This window comes from Haliotis cracherodii, unplaced genomic scaffold (assembly GCF_022045235.1).
Source record: "Haliotis cracherodii isolate W230 unplaced genomic scaffold, xgHalCrac1.p SCAF_3, whole genome shotgun sequence".
NCBI classification, from domain to species: Eukaryota; Metazoa; Mollusca; class Gastropoda; order Lepetellida; family Haliotidae; genus Haliotis; species Haliotis cracherodii.
Genome location: NW_027266286.1, coordinates 6,828,393 through 6,847,783, shown reverse-complemented (window position 1 = coordinate 6,847,783; position 19,391 = coordinate 6,828,393). Strand labels below are relative to the sequence as shown.

General features: G+C 40.1%; 1 protein-coding gene across 1 annotated transcript in view; it reads right to left on the bottom strand.

The window, feature by feature from the left end:
* The window catches only part of LOC139476060 (ribosomal protein S6 kinase alpha-1-like), a 48,071-nt gene that overhangs the window by 8,342 nt on the left and 20,338 nt on the right, over positions 1-19,391 (bottom strand). The window contains exons 3-14 of the mRNA XM_071259296.1: positions 18,778-18,891; positions 10,882-10,963; positions 9,194-9,274; positions 8,307-8,386; positions 7,335-7,441; positions 6,557-6,737; positions 5,307-5,377; positions 4,816-4,904; positions 4,082-4,249; positions 3,107-3,237; positions 2,293-2,343; positions 779-853 (exon numbers count right to left, since the gene is read on the bottom strand). Of these exons, the coding sequence (XP_071115397.1) occupies positions 779-853; positions 2,293-2,343; positions 3,107-3,237; positions 4,082-4,249; positions 4,816-4,904; positions 5,307-5,377; positions 6,557-6,737; positions 7,335-7,441; positions 8,307-8,386; positions 9,194-9,274; positions 10,882-10,963; positions 18,778-18,891 (1,230 nt within the window). The remainder of the gene's footprint in view (positions 1-778; positions 854-2,292; positions 2,344-3,106; positions 3,238-4,081; positions 4,250-4,815; positions 4,905-5,306; positions 5,378-6,556; positions 6,738-7,334; positions 7,442-8,306; positions 8,387-9,193; positions 9,275-10,881; positions 10,964-18,777; positions 18,892-19,391) is intronic.

Below are 19,391 nucleotides of genomic sequence, written 5' to 3'. Positions count from 1 at the left end.
AGATGGCCTAGATTGCATGGATAAAGTAAAAAAAACAACATAACTGTTGTTTGGAATACCCTCTGTTAATTCTTTCGAGGTTGCATGATGAGAAAACACATTCCGTCCGTCACTTTCATGATCTGGTAAGCGACGCTCTGATTGGTTGAATAATAGGTCGTTCTGACGTGACCCGTAATGGGATGTCCTCAGATCTTTGTTTAGAGATAGCAAGAACTAAGATCTGATATTAATGTGATTGCGCAGCTTGTAGTATTACCATGGCATTTTGTTATTGTCATGAAATAATCTATCACATCATTGACTGTGGGTCTGTGTAGTCCTGGGTAGTCTGGACCAGTCGAACCAGTAAGTGAAAGTATGCGACACTATCCACAACATAGCAGGCAATCAGCCTAGTCTGTGACACTAACTACTCCATTTCAATGTTTGTTTGTTTGTTGTTTAGTGCCGCACTCAGCAATATTCCAGCTATATGACGGCGGTCTGTAAATAATCGTGTCTGGACCAGACAACATAGTGTTTGACATCAAAAGCATCAATGAATTGGGATACTATGACATGCATCAACCAAGTCAGCGAGCCTGACCACCCGATCCTGTTAGATCCTCTTACGACAAGAATGGTCGGCTTGTACGGCAAGCATGGGCTGAAGAAGCTGAAGACCTTTTCTACCCCGGATCTTAACGGGTCCCATTTCAGTGACAGCCTGCAAGGTTCCATTGTACTGTGGAATCTCATCGAGGGGAAACAGAAGGAGAAGCTGCAACAAACATACCTTGACTGCGTAGCTGTTCCCAGTCATCTTATGCACACATCGTTTACACACGGAATAGGAGCCTATGCCAATATCCTGGAATGAAATATTAATCAGTAGAAAAAAGCACACAAATTGGAAAAATTGATGATACACATAGAAAGTTTTCACTGATGAAATCAGTCTGTCGCTCAGTGAGTGAGTATGGTCTAATGCCGTTGTTAGCAATATTCCAGTAATATCACGGCTGAGGACACCAGAAATGGGCCTCAAATATTGTACCCATGTGGGGAATCAAGCCTGGGCCTTCGGCAAGACGAGCGAATGATTTAACCATTAGGCTACCCGACTGCCCAACTGTTGCTCAGCGGAACGCACCTGGCTGCATCAACCCCAATTTGAAAACAAATAAAAATTGGACAAGTAAGCTTTGCTTCAAATTATCTTTTTATGAACTTTTTATGCTTATTTACAAATGTTATCATACACTTCAACAAATGAATTATTTCTACAGTCATCTTTGATCCCTTAAGCAGTGCAGTAAAAGTGTGTAATGCCTCTAGCTACCTAAACAAGTTACGAGCACTTCTGGCTTAATAATGCAAACACATGCCCAATGGAGCACAAAATGAAAAAAAGACATTTGCCTTTGAAACGACCAAAATAATAAAATTATAAGCACTTCCTGTTTAATGACATCACTGTCTGCTAACACACTGTGAATGTTGTACAAATGTATAACAGAAACATGCATGCCCAGAGCTGCACTAACAAGGTTTTAAGCAATTCCCAGTTTAATGACAACATTTCCAGATTGGGGGAAACATATGCCTAATTCTTAATTTCTTGGAAACAACTAGAGACCCTAGTTTACCCAAGAGATCATGTACAGTTCAACTGTGTACATAAGCTTCAAACTGAGTGACCTTGATCTTCAAAGAGATCCGATTTCATTCGAAAACATTACTGGTTGCAAACAGGCATGGTGTTACCAGGATGAAGTCTCCATACATCCTGACAATACTTCCTGAATGAAATGACAATCAAAAGTGACCTAGACATCTGACACAGCTCCGACACATTACAGGAACTGAGATACTCAACGTCTATTATAACTGATTGGAAAATGCTTTGATTTTTCATGAATGAATCCTAAATATCCTGCCATTTGAGCCATATTTCGTAACGTGACCTGTGGTTACCTATTTGTATATACAGTAAACTATGTTTATAACGAACACGCTTATAACGAACTGACAGATAAAACTAACTGTTTTTTTGGTCCTATTCATTTGCTGTATATACGCTCATAACGAACCTCTGCTATAACGACCTAAAAATAGTGGTTCCTTTGAGTTCGTTATAACCGTAGTTTACAGTAGATCACCAAAAGACTGACGCGATAGATACCCAAGATCATGTATTCCAAGTTTCATCACATTCCAATCATAAATACTCATGTTTACTGTATACACAAGGTTTTTTTCACATCTAATTCACACTCAAATATTATTTGAAGGCCTTGTTTTACTTACTTCTTTCAGTTCATATTCATCTGAAAACTTGCAGCTCTTCACCCCCGGTAACTGAAACACAAATGTGTGTGATAAACAGTTACTCATAACAAAAATTAACAGAATAATATGTTTTTCCCTATGTGATAGCATGGATATATAGCGAAATTATTGAGAGCCATTACGATACAATATGCAAATAATTCCATGATTAAATATACACAATGCAAATACCAACATTCAGGTTTTAATTCGAACGTTGGGTTTTTCAAGAATTAAATCAGGATATCACAGGGGACACCAAGAATGGATTTGAAACATGTTAAACATGGCTTGTTTGTTTATTTTGTTTTGTTTTTTGGGGGGTTGTTTAACACAGCATTCAGCAATATTCCAGCTGTATGACAGTAGTCTGTAAATGATCAACTCTGAAACAGATAATCCAGTGATTAACACCATGAGCATCGATCTATGCAATTGGGATACCAAGTCTGCAAGCCTGACCACCTGATCCCATTAGTCACCTCTTATGACAAGCATACTCGCCTTTTACGGCAAGCAAGGGTTGCTGAAGACCTTTTCTAACCCAGATTTTCACGGGTCACGATCTACACAATTGGGACACGATGACATGCATCAACAAAGTCAGCAAGCCTGACCACCCAATCCCGTTAGTCACCTCTATGACAAGCATGGGTTGATGATGACCAAGTGTAACCAGATTAACCATATGGTGTATCTGTGAGTTGAGCCAATGCTTTAACCACTACGCCGACCACCGATCCTTTCATTCCTGAAACTAAAGGGTACTAGCCAATACAAAAGAGGCACCTACCTTTGCTAAATTTTTCTGATTATCTAGAGGATTGTTTGGTTTGATGTTTTCATCGAGTAAAGCAGGGGCTACAAAACTAAATCCACGGAACAGTTCATGAGCAGTAGCACTGGGGGGAATGCCGGGGGAATCTGCAACAGACAGCATATATATCCATGAACACATCATTGTACAATATCTGTCCCACGGACCTTTTACAGTTGGCAGTGTCAAGTATGACGCAATGGATGAAAATATTTACTTTTTCACTACTAATTAAAGTTCAGTGTAACAGCCATTAAAGTAAACATTTAAGGTATGAATCGATATTTTTTACTTAGTGTGCGACTGTGATTGATACTTGTAGCGGGAAGAATATTGCTAAGGAAATCAGAACCACAATTTGTTGCAGTATCTCTCACAAGGGGTGGGGAGTGAGTGAAGGGTGTTTAAAGCTGAAGTCAGCACCATCCCTGCAATGTTTGTTTGTTTGTTGTTTAACACCGCACTCCAGCTACATGACGCGGTCTGTAAATAATCAAGTCTGGACCAGACAATCCAGTGACTGACATCATGAGCATCGATCCACACAATTGGGATACAATGACAATCATCAACCAAGTCAGTGAGCCTGACCACCCGATCCCGTTAGACGCCTCTTACAACAAGCATAGTCGCCTCTTACAACAAGCATGGGTTGCTGAAGACCTATTCTACCCTGCATTTTCACGGGTTCCCTGCAAGGGGAAATGAAGTGAGTGAATGGTGTTTAACTCTGAGGTCAGCACCATCCCTGCAAGGGGAAGGGGAGAGAGTGAATTGCTGCAACTAACAATGGACAATATTTGTAATTGGTGAGAGATATATGGGTTTACTGCAACTTGGAACACTATATATCTGTTGGCAATTCTTTGTACATAGAAATATCACTCTTTGTCTTTCATTCTTTCCTATTTAGGAGTTTATTAAGCATACATATCACAAATATACCCTTACCTTTTGGTGTTCTGTTTGTGAATTCTTGGTCAAAGTAGAAGACTTCGTCAGTTTGCACCACAGCAGGTTTAAATGGCGGCATGACTGCACGTTTGAAGAGGTTCTCCCAGTCAATGGTGCTGAAAAATGCATGTTTCTTGATATCCTCTATGCCATTTGGCAATGAACCTGCAAAGACAAATGATCATCCATGGCACACTCTCTTGATGGAATAAAAGTAGACTGATGTTATATCATGACCTTATATCATGAATATACTTATATAAAATTGCAGTTTTATAATTGACTCAGTTGTATGATGTAGTTGTTTTGGAGGAATTGAAAAAAAATAAAATTAAATCTTACATATCTACTGAATATTGTTACGGATTGAAGTTAACTAATTGTCTACTTAAATGTATTGAAACATCCACATCATGACCATACGAATCATAGCCACTAGTTTACATACCCAGACATCCTAAATTTCTAAACTGTATCTAATATGTCACTGAACGTCTAAGAATTATAAGTAATATCTCACTGATTCCTGATTAAATAGAACTTATTTCTAAAACTGTGTGCAGCAAATCCCATGACTGTCATGCATTACACATATTAACAGAGGGTGCAGGTTGTTTAATGATGAAATCAGCAATTTTTCAGGGAAGGACATTAAAATCCATGAAAAGTTCACAGAAAAGTGACATTGAAGAAGCTATAATTAAGTAAATATTTTGTGATGCAGTTCTTACCAAGTCTGTTGACAGGATTTCTTTTAAATAATGCCCGTAATAAACTCTGAGCTTCTGGACTAAGAAACTGTGGCATGCCAAGTTTAGCCCTGAAATCAACAACAGGTAAGGTTATCTCACATGTGAGGTGTTAAGTACTGACACACATCTTACATCAACTGTACATAATACAAAAGACTCCTGACTGTCTTAGGTACATTTGTACCAGTGAGTGGAGTTTTTTAACTCCATCAGCAATATTAACAATGATTAAAGCCATATCACAGCTGTAAATAATCAAGTCTGGACCAAAGAAATCGGTGACTGAAAGCAACAATCCATGTTACCAGGTCATTATGACATGCGATCAGCCAGACCACCGAGCCTGACCACCGAGCCTGACCACATGATCCAGTCAAGTGAAGTCCTCATTTAAAACATAGGTTACTTAGGACCAACTCAAGTTCGGAATCCCTATGGGGAAAGAGATATCTCCTGAAAAAGTTTCTTACTTGAGAATTTGTGTCATAGTTTCTTTTCTGTTTGCACCTTGGAAAGGCAAAGCCCCTGTCAGCATTTCAAACTGGAATGAACAAGCATACAATGCATGCAGAAATGGATGTGGATATTTGAGAGTAATTGTGAATGAGTGAAAATGATTTTAAGCCACTTTCAGGTTGAGAGCCTGAATGAGATGGATTAAATGGTGCTCTGAAAAGTATATCCAGCATATCACGGCCATCATCCTCAGGGTGAGATAAGGCCAAAGAGATATCACCACTCTTGTGTTACGATTGTGTTGCAGTGCGTGTAGGATGCAGACAGACCAAGGATTGAAATCAAAGCAGATCTGGTACTTGAACCAACAGCCTGCAGATACTGGTACTGTAGGGGGCCATCTACCCATGTCAGTGAACCACACCTGCATTAGTGACTAAACACAAGCTGCTATACCTCAGACACGCACTGTAACCCACAGAGGCACTGACAGGGGGATATATTGTTTGTTGTTTAACTTTGCACTCAGCAATATTCCAGCTATACGCCGACAGCCTGTAAATCAGCATGTTCAGACCAGGCAATCCAGTGACTGATACTGTGAGTATTATTCATGCCATAGGCGTAAGAAGACACACTAGCAACGAAGTCACAGAGTCTGACCACCTGATCATTTGGTTGATCCTTATAAGGTTGCCCTTACTAGACCTTAGTGTAGGTTGCAGAGGACTAGGCCTTAGCGTAGGTTGCAGAGGACTAGGCCTTAGCGTAGGTTGCAGAGGACTAGGCCTTAGTGTAGGCTGCAGAGGACTAGGCCTTAGTGTAGGCTGCAGAGGACTAGGCCTTAGTGTAGGCTGCAGAGGACTAGGCCTTAGTGTAGGCTGCAGAGGACCTTAGTGTAGGTTGCAGAGGACTAGGCCTTAGTGTAGGTTGCAGAGGACCTTAGTGTAGGCTGCAGAGGACTAGGCCTTAGTGTAGGTTGCAGAGGACTAGGCCTTAGTGTAGGTTGCAGAGGACTAGGCCTTAGTGTAGGCTGCAGAGGACTAGGCCCCAGCGTAGGTTGCAGAGGACTAGGCCCCAGCGTAGGTTGCAGAGGACTAGGCCTTAGTGTAGGTTGCAGAGGACTAGGCCTTAGTGTAGGCTGCAGAGGACTAGGCCTTAGTGTAGGCTGCAGAGGACCTTAGCGTAGGTTGCAGAGAACCTACTGAAAGCCAGAATCCCTGAGGGAGAAGGGTTGATAGACAGACAGACTCTTTTAACTTACCATGAGCACCCCGTATGACCACCAGTCGGCCGCAGTGCCGTGGCCCTTCCTGTTGACCACCTCTGGTGCCATGTACTCCACTGTCCCGCAGAAAGAGTAGGTCTTCTTCTCATCAAAAATTGATTCCTTGCTTAGCCCAAAGTCTGTTAGCTTTATGTGACCTTCACTGTCCAATAGTATGCTGAAAGAATAGAGCAACATGGTTATCAACAGCTTACTGTTAGAGTGTGAAAGTGGCACTTTGACAGCAATTTGTTTGTTTGTTGTTTAATGCTGCACTCAGCTATATGATGGCGGTCTCTAAATAATCCAGTGAATGACATCATGAGCATTAATCCATGATATGCATCAACCAAGTCAGTGAGCCTGACCACCCAATCCTGTAAGTTGCCTTTTAGGGCATGCATGGGTTGCTGAAGACCTATTCTACGCCGGATCTTCACAGGTCAGCAATATGGATGTGGTCTATACATGTTCGTGTCATAGTAGTCTTCTTTGTCTATAGATTTCATTGTGAAAACAGACTATGGGATGTCTTGGTGGTTTGTTTGTTGTTCAAGGGTCAGACCAAACAATGTCAACAACGAAAATTCATATCCCTTCATTCTAATTCTGCAGATTTTCATTTTCTACAATCAGAAAAACACCCTAAAAACAACTCCCTAAAAATAACATTATACCAGACATCCATCTAATTCCTTGTACCGTTCCTGGAGAACATTTACCAGACTGGTGCCATCAGACCTGTGTTAGTGTCACACACTGGTAAACCCCTTACTTTTCTGGCTTGAGGTCCCTGTATATTATGCCCACTCCGTGGAGGTGATCCAGAGCTAGAGCCAGCTCTGCTAAGTAGAATTTGACATCTTCCTCCGTAAACATGACCTGAAAATATTGTAGCACAATCAAATATAGTTTTAATATCAATCATCCTTGTCCTAACTCTGATAGTAAGTGAGGACTTCCCAACTGTACCACTGTTGGGAATCAAACCTGGATAATCGCTGTGATGAGCAGACACTTTAACCACTAGCCTACCACCCTAATATAAGATAAATAGGGTCCATGGTTAAAATATACTAATCAGCGCTTGACAAGGCTATTCTTGAGTGCCCAGTTTGGGGCTGAACGATTTGGAAGTGTCATACAAACAGAATCTACTATTGCAGCAGAAATGAATCGTGTTTGGCTTCAATGAAGTTAATTAAACAAAAACACATGATTCAATCATATTTTGTCCACTAGTTTTAAAACAGGATATAAAATGCCTGTACCCTATCAATTGTTGAGTAGTATAGATAGCAGAAAATAACATGACCCTTATATTTGCAACACTGTTAGAGGTGGTGTATGATCATCTGATTCATGTACCATATTCGACGTAAAAAGAGCCCCTCTCTAATAAGAGCCCACGGCAATATTTGCTAATATATTAGCTAGTGAACAATCCCAATTAGCACCCCTTCTGATTGATCAATGTACACAAGACTTATTATTTATGTGTTATATGCACCCTAAATTATGGGCAATTGAATTCTGGAAAACTATATCCGTCGTGTATAATACGCACAGGCTTTTCTTTTGTATCATTCCAGGCTGTCAGCATAAACCACAATATTTACGATCTTTCAACTCTGTTGTTTTTTTTCTCACCAAAATAATATTCTAATAAGATATTTCACATTTTGACAGCACCATGGGCACTTATTACGTCTAATACGGTACTCATGTTAAAGGCCTTGCCACATACCTCCTTAGAGAGACGTGTGAAAAGGTCCCCGCCACGAAGAAACTCCAAAATCAAGTAGAGTTTACCTTCTGTTTGAAATGCTGTAAAAAAGAAGGCATACAAATCAAAACAGTATTCATATAACTTAACAAATGGGTGCAGAGTGTCAGAGAAAGAAGGAGTTGTCTTAATGCTGCTTTGCACAGTATTTCATTAGCATCAGTTTAAGGTTGGACAAAATATCAAATGAAAGCAAGCTCATTAGTTGCTGGGTTTTTTCGGGTTAATGCCACAACTGGCAATATTCCAGCCATATCACGGCAGCCAGTAAGTAATGAAGTCTGTACCCACAAACCAGTGATTGATATCATGAGCAATGTCCACCAGAGACATCATGGAATGAAACAAATCACCAAGTCCCCTCCTAGGACAAGATGAATTGCTGTGGACTTCTACCATGACTACTAAGCAGGGTCTCTTCAGAGATCTTAAGTGAAGCATGTCATGAAGACCCAGGGTCAGCGACCCATGCTTGTTGTAAGAGGCACTCGGTAGTCAGGCTTGCTGAACTGGTTGATGGCTGTCATTGTATCCCATTTGCGTAGATCGATGCTCATGATATCAATCACTGGATTGTCTGTCCAGACTTGATTATTTACTGACAGTTGTCTTGGCAGCAAGATGAATGCAGATGTGAAGTTATTGAGATCAAAGACTTCATAAAATAAATCGTTTACAGATTCCCTCAATCCCCTAAAAGGTTAAAGTGACAAAAGACATACAATCTGAAAAGCATGATTTTTTTTAACCAATTCTTAACTTGCATGTTCACCACAAAGAAGTTGTTCATGTAATCTAATGGTAGTTTTGACCAAAATGAAAAGAGAGTTATTTCAAACACTGCCTACCATAGTGTAAGTGAACGATGAAAGGATGATTAACATCTGCCAAGATGTCCCGCTCCATTTTGGTCCTTTGTCGATCACGGACTGGAAAAAGACATAATGGTAAGCATGGCGGCATCAAACGGATTTTACAAAACATAAGATGTAGCTTCCATGCAATAATGTTTGTCGAAATCATAAAAACATAACATGGTAAATGTATGTAATATGTTCAAATTGTCCATTATGTGTTCTGAAAATGTTCAAGATATTATTATCTAAAATCATCCTGTGGTCATCCACTGGTAGAACATCTTATGATCAATAGGTCTCTGGAACATCCCTGTTCTATCACCGCTGATAGAGAATGGTCGACTGAAGGATGGTCTGACAGGTCACACCCTGACAGATCAACCCCAGGTAGATCATCCCCTAAAGCAGATCATGTCAAGGTAGACCATCTCCTGACAGATCATCTTCAGGTAGACAATCTCCTGACAGATCATCTTCAGGTAGACAATCTCCTGACAGATCATCTTCAGGTAGACAATCTCCTGACAGATCATCTCCAGGTAGACCATCTCCTGACAGATCATCTCCAGGTGGACCATTTCCTGACAGATCATCTCCAGGTGGACCATCTCCTGACAGATCATCTCCAGGTAGATCATCTCCAGGTAGACCATCTCCTGACCGATCATCTCCAGGTAGATTGTCTCCTGACAGATCATCTCCAGGTAGACCATCTCCTGACAGATCATCTTCAGGTGGACCATCTACTGATAGATCATCTCCAGGTGGACCATCTCCTGACAGATCATCTCCAGGTAGATCATCTCCAGGTAGACCATCTCCTGACAGATCATCTCCAGGTAGATTGTCTCCTGACAGATCATCTCCAGGTAGACCATCTCCTGACAGATCATCTCCAGGTAGATCATCTCCAGGTAGACCATCTCCTGACAGATCATCTCCAGGTAGACCATCTCCTGACAGATCGTCTCCAGGTAGACCATCTCCTGACAGATCATCTCCAGGTAGATTGTCTCCTGACAGATCGTCTCCAGGTGGACCATCTCCTGACAGATCGTCTCCAGGTAGACCATCTCCTGACAGATCATCTCCATGTGGACCATCTCCTGACAGATCATCTCCAGGTGGACCATCACCTGACAGATCATCTCCAGGTAGATTGTCTCCTGACAGATCATCTCCTGGTGGACCATCTCCTGACAGATCATCTCCAGGTGGACCATCTCCTGACAGATCATCTCCAGGTGGACCATCACCTGACAGATCATCTCCAGGTAGATTGTCTCCTGACAGATCATCTCCAGGTGGACCATCACCTGACAGATCATCTCCAGGTAAACCATCTCCTGACAGATCATCTCCAGGTAAACCATCTCCTGACAGATCATCTCCAGGTGGACCATCTCCTGACAGATCATCTCCAGGTGGACCATCTCCTGACAGATCATCTCCAGGTGGACCATCACCTGACAGATCATCTCCAGGTTGACCATCTCCTGACAGATCATCTCCAGGTGGACCATCTCCTGACAGATCATCTCCAGGTGGACCATCTCCTGACAGATCATCTCCAGTTGGACCATCTCCTGACAGTATACCCCTGGATAGACCATGACCTGATAGTTCAACTCCTGGTAGACTTTCCCCCCACTTAGATCATCCCTGTTGTCTGTATGTACCTTTAAGTGTGGCTTTCTTTAGCACCTTCATGGCATAGAGAGTCCCAGCATCTTCTCCTGTTATCTTCCTCACAAGGAAAACCTGGCAAAAACAAATAGTTATTCCTGAAGTTATTTCAACCAATCATGCCGCCAGTGTAGACATAATCAATGATTGTGACCATACCTGAGAGAGTAGACCTATACTGCGCCTACGGATGTAAAGGACACACTAACCTCCATCACGGCTATCTCCGAATAACGCTTGTCATGAATCTGAACAAATGATCCAGCATTAAATGTGTTTTCAAAATGGTAACATTTTACATTTATGTGTCTTTACACATAACAAACTTTGTTGTCAGTGAACAAACTCAGTGAACTAACATTTTTTAAGCTACCAGGCAACAATCTACCCCTTCTACGCGGGTGTATACACAACAAAATACAAACTGTCATGTAAAGTTTTAAGTCTTAGTAGGGGGCATTCACAAAAACGCATTCACAAAAACGGACCCGTGAAGATTCCGGGATAGAATAGGTCTTCAGCAACCCATGCATGCCTTAAAAGGTGACTATGCTTGTCGTGAAAGGCGACTAAGGGGATTGAGTGGTCAGGCTCGCTGACTTGGTTGATGCATGTCATCAATCCCAATTGCGTGGATCGATGCTCATGATATTAATCAATGTATTGTCTGGTCCAGACTTGATTATTTACAGACCGCCGTCATATAGCTGGAATATTGCTGAGTGCGGCGTAAAACAACAAACCAAACCAAACCAAACCACAAAAACGACTAACAGATTGGTCATGACGTTGGTCAAGGGGTGCATATTGGAGCAGAGCACTTAAAACAGCAATTACATTAACCTTTCAGATTTATTTTGTGAATAATGCTGTACATTCAGCATGTTCATTTCCCATGTGTTTGTTCAGCTTAAAAGTACATTCATCATCATCCTCTTCCTGTAACAGTTTTGTGGAAATATTTTATTTATAAGCACTTTCTTTAAATGTGCCATGATAATTAAAACTGTGCCCTCGTCACTGTAATATAAGGAAATTTAAGCCCAGGATGCATATAAAATGGACTTATGATGCTACCCAGAATGCATCTAATCTGTCAAGGCGTGTTTTTAATGATGATTGTTATCGAACTGCTCATACTTTTTTATCAAGAAAATAATTTCCTTGAATATCATTTTCTGATTTCATTTTTTTTTTATGGCTACAGAACAACCAATGATTTTGCACACCTGGTAATAGAGGTTTGAGAAGGAAGTGTCATAATAGACTGCACCATGCAACAAATGATGCCACTGCATGATATAAAACTATAAATACTGCCCTGTCTCTTCAAGTTATATTTAAGATATTAATTTACAATAATGACTGCATTTGTTGAAGTCCTGTTTCACAGTGTGACAACTGCCAGTTTATTCATTGGTCAATCCATCATCACTCCACTGATCTAATTTGTGTCTTTTAGCCATAATTTCTTGACTAAGGCTTGAACAACATTTCAGAAAGAGCCACCAACACTGCACATAAACTGAATTATTTCATTAGCTAAAATGGAATAACAAGGCGAACATTTCTAATCTTGTTTTCAGGGCAGCATTGCAGACTATTGTTGTAGTGAAAATGTCAAGAGTTTATGACCAGTTACCTACAAAGCCATGACAGGGTGCATAGACTTACTACTTAGATAAGTGCATGTGTGTGTGCATGTGTGTGTGTGTGTGCATGTGTGTGTGCATGTGCGTGTGCATGTGCGTGTCTATGTTTGTGTCTATTGTCTCTGGTGGAGTAATGGATAAGTATAGACAGTTACGACCAGTGAAAGGGACATAACTCTACGCAAATATGAAAATCCTGACAGCAACATGAATAAACAGTCTGTGGACATTTGGTCACTTTACAAAACACTCAGCATAACGGGTGACAAAACTCATTTGCCTTTGCGCAGCGAAGCGCGAGAACTGATTTCATCTGCTTGCCCTAGTCATTGCACAGTCAGCCATGGGAGTTAGGTGTCACAAATCAGCCGAATTGAACAGTGGGCAATGAGAAAAGATTGTAAAAGCATCAAAACATTGGAAAAGTTGGCAAGAATATTTTGTCATACCTAGGACAACAATCAGTATTATTAGAAAATATGGCGAGTACTTCCGGTGGACAATTTGGAATGAAATGGGCAGAGGAAATCTTTTGGCATAAGAGTTGAGATGGAACTTTCACGGAAAAGCAACTTTGCAAGCAATTACTTACATAATTAATGAGGGAAAGGAGGTAACTTTCTGTAAAAAGACTGGAAAAGTGAAAAGAATGGCATATCACAGACTTGTGAAGAAGATGGTGGTGCGTGATGGAAACAAACAAAACATGGGAAGTGGTGTAGGGAAAGAAAATTATGGAGGTAAATGACCACTGGGAAAAGTTCATATGCTACTCAAAAGAAGTTAAGGATCACCCAATTCTTTCATACTGGTAATGTTAATCTGTCATGGCATGAGAGATTAACTATTGTAATATGAAAGAATTGGGTGATCGTTAACTTCTTTTGAGTAGTATATTTTCGGATGATTGAGGTGTTTGGAGGAATGACAATGAAATCAACATGGCCATATTACTGATACTGACGCCTTAAAATGTACAGTTGACATAAAACAGATACTTATATCATAAATGCCATACTTTGACTCATTAAAAGTCATACTTGTTGTAGTCTGACTATTATAAGTCAACCTAACGTTTTTGCAAATCTGCAGGAAGTCTCAACGGTGATCAGTTAAATTATTCCATACATAAAAACTATCCCACAATAGCAATTAGCTCTTCCAAAGTGCTTCTGGTTATTGCTATTTCCAGTTGAGTTTACGAGAAAATACACACAGAACTCTTTATTTCCGCATATGAAATAATGCCTAGCAGAACAGAAAATACAATTCAAATAGTAAATCATCATGTCTGAAATCTTATCTAAAATTTCACATTTGTATTGACCTAAATTCCCTGAAGGGATACAATGTAGGTTTTTTACCCAGCATAACAAGATGTTGACTGATAGTGCTCGGTAAGTCGTGTATACACTACCCAACAAAGGTACATGTCAGTCTGATTGCATCTCTGTATCTTATCCCTTGTTCTGATATTGCTCATGGGGTGAATGTCCGGCAAGAGTACTTTCTCGAAAATGTGCGTTGGCAAATTTTAAAATGTCCGGTATGCACTTTTTCATATCGGTTTCCAGATCCCTGAACTGAAGTATTGGCTATGTTCAATCTGTTTTTTCACTGCTTTACATTTGTTTTGTTTGTGCTCATGTTAAGTACCTTGTGTGTTGAGGTACATTTTTGGAACATGAGCATATGTATATTTGGAGAAATTGTAGCACTGGTTCACCGATACATCTTTACATCCAGATTAAATCATTAAAACCAATTTGTCGAATCATGAACCAGAACAGAATCAAAACTGTTTCCCTTGAAGTTCAACCCACCCTTAACCCAGTAGGAAGCTAATTGGATCAGTAAATGTGTCAATAAATACCATTCAATCTTGAAACGCAAGAAAACAGATTGGGTTGGAAAGGCATCAGTTGCTATTATTTACCCATTTCAATGCTCCAGGATGGAAGAAGCCTATTTAATACTAGCCCTGTGGCCGTGGTGCCGTGTACATAGAGACTTAATATCCGTCACAGGTATATATATAGAGAGTTAATACCTACTGCTGGTGAATATAAAGTTGATATCTGTCGTTGAATATATACAATTAACATCTCCTGCCATGGCTTCCCGCATCAATAAATCCTGCACTTTTATCATATCACTGTTGTCTCCAACCTGGGCTGGAATCCTCCAAGATTGTATATCTCACATCCGAAACAGAACCGGATCAATATCATAACAACATGCGCCATGAAGTAGAGGTTCAGCAGCCATAATCCTTTGCCATGTTGACAATTATTCTTTTGTCTCAGAAAATAGAAATCTAGTTCCAACATGTTAAGATTTGAAACTTGCATTGAGTTTGTTATTAAAAGAATTTGGCCTCTCGGCTACTAAAACAGAGTAAAATCTTGCATTTCTTGTACAAAATTTCGATGCTTAATAAGCAGTCAATGTTTAATACTTCTGAGAATGTAGTCACAGGAACATTACCTACAGATAGAACTGTTTAAATATACTGCTAAAAAGTAGTTAAAGAACACAAAACATTTTCACATGACTGTCAATACTGGTAACACAAAGGCGTACATTGTTGGTACCATATTTATTTGCGTTATAATACACGCTCGTTAATAATACCCACTACTAATTATGGGCAATTAAATCCTTGAAAACACATCGCTAGCGTATAATACGCAGAGCCTTTTCCTTAGTATCACTTCAGGCTGTCCGACATGGAGATCGCAGATTAGGATACAGTAGTTGTTTATGATTCATAGTGTGAGTAAGTGAGTGAGTTTGGTTTAACGCCGCTTTTAACATGTTTAACAGTATTCCAGTTATATCACGGCGTGTCAGCTTAATGTGGGAGGAAAGCCCCAAGTGATACAGGTCTCAGAAGTTTACCACTTCGGTGAAACCCACGAGCACGGGTATGGTGCTGACAAACCTAGAAACATAATCGGGGCGAATCATAGGTTTCTGGCGTGCCCAAGGGACGCAACTCTGCACAGCGAATCGCGGCGCCTTAGACGACTGGGCCACCCGTGCCCCCCTCATAGTGTGAATAAACATTTATAGAGTGTAAGGCGCACTAAATAACTACATCATATCCCTTCAGCGTATACAGGTGAACGAACAGGCATAACAAACTAGGTCAGTAAAAATTTGAAAATTGAGATGAAACATTTCGAGACATGATGGTTAACCATTACAATTGTATTTTCTGCTCTCCAAGGCAATGTTATTTATGTAGAGATTAAGATTACTGTGTGTATTTTCTCGTAAATTAAGCCAGAAATAGCAATCAGCTATCACACGTTTTTTCCCCAAACTTCTTCCCAGCGTGTGACTCCTTCGTTATGCTCTTGGTATACCAGAAGAACACAAGCTCCGCGAACGAGCTATTGCTGCGAGGAGCTTGGCTTTCTCCCAATCTAATGGTGTTTCAGTAAAATCAAGAATGTGTTTTAACCCCAAAACATGTCCCCCCCCCAAAATTATTTTTTTATATACTCGTTCAAGTTTTTTACTGTAAATGTGTTTGCAAATCCGAAAAACAATTCTGGAAAGAATATGGTTCATGCACAAATATTCATTAGCTGTAGAGTTTTGGCGGGAAATAAATGCTACTTGTTTGAGACTCAGTCCAAATTGTTTCCATGGAAACACAACAAATTAAAAATATGTAAAATTGAAAATATGAGGGAAATAGCTGAACATGTGGTCAGTGCACATGTACAGTTTCATACAAAAATATTTATTTGTTTTTAGAGTTGTAGCTCAGAAACAAAGCCTAGAGTTGTTTGAGATCTAAGTCCAAATCGTTTCCATGGAAACAACATGAACAAAAAAAACATAAAAATTTGAAAAATTTCAAAATGGCAAAAGGCACCAGTTAAGCTGATGAGCAATGCATATGCCAAGTTTGGTTGAAAAACATTAAAAGGTTTTCAAGTTGTGGCTCGGAATAAGAGCCAACAGGGAACCAAGCCAAAACAACATGTCTCCCCTCCCTTGGAGGTGTAACGGAGAGAGCAATGGAGGAGACCTAATTACCCATGATACAACATCAAAGAATTTTGATGCATTAGTCAGAAGAAATTGTATCTGAAGTTATTATTTCATGAGAAAAAATATATTCCAATAGCATGTGAACTTTTCCTTTCCTGAACTTTTTCAGTAAGCATGGTGAGTAGGGTTCTACGCAGTTTGTATCACTATTCCAGCAACATAAGGTCTTCACACGTTGTACTTAGTGGGGGGGTGTTGGAAACCAAGCAAACCACCAGGCTACCCAAGTAAGCTGTCAGCTCACTGCTTAATGTTAGGCTTGTATAGGTGCACCTGGTGAATGTTGACATCTAAACATTGTTGCACCAGACTAATGGTACCTCGCCAACTGGTCTGCTTTCACATAACATAATGGGTGAGTGAGTGAGTGAGTGAGTGAGTGAGCGAGCGAGGGGAGGGGAGGGGAGGGGAGGGGAGGGGAGGGGGGAGGGGCCTTGATGTCTGCTCCTTAGTATTGAATCTTAGAGACCCCCTCAGCATCTAACAGTCAACATTAGACTTATGACAAGCTTGACTTTCATGCTTATTCGGGATCACTGTTACTTTTGTATAGATGTGTAAGTACAATGTGTAATCGAGGGCAAGTATTGGCTGCCACAGCACGGCCGAGACAGCACTACTACGTCAGGTTTTAACAAACTGTTCATTACCAGCAAGAAAGACAGTCAGCTGTCACGATTTGGCCGCCCACATCAACTATGCCAGTAATGTCACGAGGTGTTACTTGTCTGAGGGGCTGCAGGAATAATTTGACTAATATTAAAGAAAGCTCACAGTATCTTGCTGCTACTGGTATCGACCTCCCATAGTTTGCCAAAGCTTGAGTTCTAAAATCATTTTGCATTACAAGGCATCGTGCTCTGATCATTAATCGATTCATGATCAATCATAAATAAGAACAGAATAAGCATATATACTACTCCAAAGAAGTAAAGAACACACATTTCTTTCATAATACTGTAGTTAATCTGACATAGTAGGACAGATTGACTAGCGTAATATGAAAGAATCAGGTGTTCTTTAACTTTTTTTGAGTAGTATATTGAGTGAGTGAGTGAATATGGTTTTACGCCGCTTTTAGCAATATTCCAGCAATATCACGGCAGGGGACACCAGAAATGGGCTTCACACATTGTACCCATGTCGGGTATCGAACCCTGGTCTTCGGCGGGACGAGCGAACGCTTTAACCACTAGGCTACCCGACCGCCCTGAGTAGCATATTGGAACATTCTTTCTCATTGTCCTCCATCTAAATGACAATAGTTTAAACAGCACACCTACTTAAATGATATGTTACTGAGAGAAGTAAAACTTTAAACCCAAACACATCTACAGGACACTGCAGCAGCAACGGCAGATGAAATTTGTCTGTCAGTGATGCTTTACACTCAAATTTATTGTTATTGAAAATGAATTGATATAATTGGAAAATAATCAATCACAGATTTCAAGATTGATTCCTTGGTTGGCGACTGAAACCAATCAATACCTGAAATTGATCAACTGGAACAATACTGCCCCTCATCTCCAAGTAGGTTGTCGCTCTTACACCGAGGAAATTATCAGCGAGTTTATGAGCTTTTATACATCAGTCAATATTACAGTTATATTACACCTGCCTGTCAGGATTATTCAGCCAGGGCCAAACGTCTGTGCACGTTGACGCACAATTACAACTGAGATATGTGTCTTGATCCAAAGACTGACTCGTCTGTTAGAGGCTTGTGAAAATACAGAGGGATGAGTTATTGTCTCAGAAAATGTAGTTATTTTATAGCACAAAGCACACGATGAGCTGGGTAGAAGTGTGTCCAAAGGTATCCAACATTTGCAAGCAAGCATACTACTCGACTTTTGAAAGGAACACTGTGATAATCATCCTAGAAACTAAAAGCTAATGAAAATGTTTATTTCAAATGGAAATGTGCACTTGTGTTGAAAACTCCATTCAAGTGATTAGTTAAATTCAATCCCTATCTGACTCAGATAAAATCAAAAGTTGAGTTTAAAAACATGTGCATCGTCTTCTTATCAAAATAACACAACATCTCGGGCCAGAACGTATTGCCACCTCACACTTACCTGTAAACATGGTAAAGATCCGCAGATATTGTGTTAAGTTGGATGTCTGGATTAAGTTTGACAACACAATATTGTAAGAACTCACCTTTCCAAAGGACCCTTGTCCCAAAACCTTCAACAGCTCAAAGTCTACGGGATCAGCTTTCACGCCTTCCTTTTTCACTGTAGTCAACTCTAATTCAATCTCGCAATTGTCATTCTGAAACAAACAAAGGTATTCTTCACAACTACAGCTAGATTAAATATAACAATAAGTAATAGTTATGCCTGTGTTGAATCATGTCCATGTCATAGGGCTCCCTGTAACAAAATAATCACTTCAACCATGTGCAACTTGACCTTACAATCAAGTCTTGTCAAACTTGACCGTACAATCCAGTAGATTCAACATGACCTTATAAACAAGTGTGGTCAGGCCTCAAAATTAAATTTTTTACAAAGTAGCCATATGACTCCAAGTATTTGTTTTCAGATAGCCAGTGGTACAATCAAGAAGTTAAGCCAATATTGTAGGTAGCCAAAAGCATTTGAAATTATCTTTATCAAATAACTATGATAATATGTACAAGTTACAGCACTAGTCTTGAAAATTGTATCTTAATGGAAAGCGTACTTGAATTTTGTTACTTGTGACTTGAATAATGATGCAATTTATGTTACTAGATTATATATATTATATAGAGGTATATCCTCGCTTAT